At 45.9% G+C, this 3,488-nt stretch overlaps 1 protein-coding gene across 1 annotated transcript in view; it reads right to left on the bottom strand.

Moving 5' to 3' along the window:
- Positions 1-2,424, bottom strand: part of LOC129729060 (uncharacterized) — a 4,092-nt gene extending 1,668 nt beyond the window's left edge. The window contains exon 1 of the mRNA XM_055687541.1: positions 261-2,424. Coding sequence (XP_055543516.1) covers positions 261-2,424 — 2,164 coding nt within the window. The remainder of the gene's footprint in view (positions 1-260) is intronic.
- Between the last annotated feature and the right edge of the window lie 1,064 nt (positions 2,425-3,488).

Raw genomic sequence — 3,488 nt, 5'->3', positions numbered from 1 at the left:
AGTTCGGCTACGGAGTATTATAGAACGCAGGTCTCGCTGAACCATCGGGCCAATGAGAAGTGCGTCATTGAGAGAGATGCCAGTCGATGTTTTGCATGAAGCATCGAAGACCACCCTGACCCTTGTTGTAGTACTAGAAGCCTTTACCACAGGATGATGCGGCAAATAACATCTCTTGACTTCCGCTTGCTCGCCAGTTTCTACCCTTTTCATGTGTCCCAAGGTCAAATATTCCATCATGAAAGTTTCATATTGCTTACGAAGTTCGGTGTCTCGATCCAACCTCCTCTCTAGCCCTTGAAAACGCTTTAAAGCAATATCCTTTGACATACCCAGCAGCGAAAATGTTGATTCATCCTTGGGGAGCGAAACAGTATACCGACCATCAGATTCCCTTCGAGTAGTACGCCCAAACTGCTCCTCGCAGCGCGCCTCTTCGGGCGAATAGTTGTTGCAGTTGCCCATATCCTCACAGGCCCAAAACCGCTCCATTAACTGTTCCAAAGTGTCTGATACCGCCAAGTTACACGTGATGCATGAAGAAGTTTTCGCTGATTGTATCTCACCGGACACCACCCAACCGAAAACCGATTCAGTTAGCCGTGGAAGACCGTCACCCAGTGTGAATTCGTTGCCAGTCCGGAAAAAGCTGAAAAAGGCCTGGATACCGAGAACCAAATCGACACATTTTGATTGGAAAAAGGCTGGATCCGCCAGATGAATTCCTTCTGGGAATTTCCATTCCGAAATTTGCACCGTTGTTATCGGTAGGCTCACCGTAACCCTTGGTAAAACCAAAAACTCCATTTTCCTTGAAAATTCAGAAACCCGTGAGTGCACTGTAGCCGCGATGCGTTGAGTTACCCTTGTCGATGCCTGACCTACTCCGAGTACTGCAATGTCCACCCTTTCCCTGGACACCTTTAACATTTGACGAAGTTGCTCCGAGATGAAATTACATTCCGATCCCGAATCGAGTAACGCCCGTGCAGGGTACTGTAAGCCTTCATCGTCCTCGACCAGAACCACAGCAGTAGCAAGTAGTATATTAGTGCTTCGCTTTTGCGAGAAGTTGGTTGATATTATTTCCGTTACTGATGTGTTTGCAGTTCTCGTACTCGTGTCCGCTAACGAAACCGCATTGTTTCTAGATGGTCCAGGTTCTTCGGTTGTCCTTTGTTTCTCGCCTTCTCCATTTTTCTGGAAGCAAACCAGTGTGTGATGCCGACCTTTACATTTCCTGCAAGAATATTTGGAAGAACAGCTCTTAGCCTGATGACCTCGTTTGAAGCAGTTACGACACAGCGATTGAGTGCGCAACAACGATTCTCTACTAGCTACCGACATCCTTTGGAAAGTGGGACAAGTGTATAGCCAATGATTTTCGGGACAAGCGGAGCATTTCCCAGTTGACGTTTGAACTGCATTGTGGCTGACTCGAAATGGTGGTATCCTTTTCCTAGTAGGTGACGATTCGCGCTTGCTTTCTGTAAACTTGGATGGCAAAGATTCTAAAATTTGAACTCGACGCTGCAGAAAATCCGTTAGATCGTTTAGGGTATCCTGTTCCTTACTCGCTGAATGTTCCTCCCAACTTCGGCGTGTGCTGGGATCCAAACGGGAGCTGAGAATATTAACCAACAGCAGATCCTTGTAGTCATTTGGCTGCACAATCTGATCCAAGGTGTGAATAACTCGTTCGAAACTCTCCAAAAGTGTATGTAATTCGACTGCAGACTCCTTAGCCACCGAAGAAAGTTTTAGAAGCGATTGAATTTGCCGCTTCTTCAACAATTTGCTATTGTTATAGCGTTTCAGTAATGTTTCCCAAGCAATTTGATAGTTTCCTCTCGTTATTTTCAGAGGATCGATTAGCGCCTTCGCCTCTCCTTGTAGACATCCCTTTAAGTAATGCAGTTTCTCCACATCTGGTAGCTCTACCTTCCAGTGAATCAACGATGTGAAAAGGTCCCTAAAGCTAAGCCACTCGTCGATGTTACCGTCGAAAGTTTGGAGTTTTATTTGAGGTAAACGAACATGATCCGACGAAACATGCATGGAATTGTCGACCTGTGCTGAAGATTGATCTTGAACCGGAGGATCCTGCAACTCTTTGGTCTTGTCCAGCAAAGAAGATTTAACATGGAAATAACGGTTTTCGAAATCCAACCGCTCCTTGGCAAAGGCATCATCTTCAACCACAAAGTCCTCATGGGACTCCACCTCAGCAACCAACTCTCCAATCTTTTCCCACAGCTCCGCCAAATGCTCTAACCGTACTGATATCTGGCTAGCGGTAACATCCTCGGGGTAATTTGATACGAAGTCCACTATGTTGTTGAACGAAGCGTGCAAACCCTTTAGCTTCGCTTGAAGTGACTTTAGTGAGGCCACCTTTTTTGTCGTGGATGCTGCAGCTGGCATGATGACGCTCCGGTTCGTGTGAAATGATTTAGTGGAGAAGAAACTCGAATGTAGTATTCCAAAATAGGCCTCCTTCGGCTAAACATATACTGTCTCAGCCTACCTGGAGAACTGACAGCGTCACCAAATCTTTTCACACCAGTACTGACAATGGCCTCGAGTGTTTCCGGTACACAAGTGAGCTCAATATCTCGTCGATCCAGTTACGAAAGGAGTTCAAGTAATTGTAGTATCTAACATGCGGCTTCGGCAGGACATATACCGTTGCCTTACCTGGACAAATATTGTCTGCTCCTATTAACCAGTGTAGGTGCTTCAACCAACGACAACCAGAGTGACTTCAACCAGAAATATTTAACCAATGCGTTCGAAAAGGAAAATGCGGGTGTAGTATTCCAGAGACGTCCTGCTTCGCAGGACATATACTATAGTCTCACCTTTGAGAACTATTTGATGACACAAACGAAATCGATCAACATCCAAGACCACTCCTTATACGTCAGAACTACCAACAAGGCTCAGTCCGCAAAGAAGCACAAGTCAAATTGCATCGAAAGGTAAATTTATATTTAGAATAATATCCGAAAGAGTCCAGGCCACAGCTGGACATAACTATGTATAATTTTACCTGGCCAAAACGGCCGATGTGCGATGTCCAGTGCCCAAACCAAATGGCGATACTGCAGAAATTGAATTAAGCCCTGGGATGATTGCACGAACCACGTTAGCCCACCGTGCTAATCTCGTCTACTTGTAAAGGCGATCCGAATCCAGATCACGGTTGATTGGCACCACCCACTGCTAATGATGTCTCGTCCCGTTAAAAAATGATGCCCTCAGTTCCAGTCTCCAGTTAATTTCCCGATCGAAGATAAAGGTCCAACCCCGAAATCCAGAAATTCCGCCACCATGCATTAGCGGTTCAAGTACATTACCAGAGTTGATGATTGTAGCGTCCAAAATGGCGTCGTGAGCGTCGTAGAATGACAAAGGCGGCGTCGTTCCTTTTGTTGCCGATGATAATAGCGCTCGATCCTTTGTGTTCCGTAACGTCGAATAGATGG

The sequence above is a fragment of the Wyeomyia smithii genome, chromosome 3 (genome assembly GCF_029784165.1).
Source record: "Wyeomyia smithii strain HCP4-BCI-WySm-NY-G18 chromosome 3, ASM2978416v1, whole genome shotgun sequence".
NCBI lineage: Eukaryota > Metazoa > Arthropoda > Insecta > Diptera > Culicidae > Wyeomyia > Wyeomyia smithii.
The sequence above is the reverse complement of the archived record's forward strand: the minus strand, read 5'-3'. Positions and strand labels throughout refer to the sequence as shown.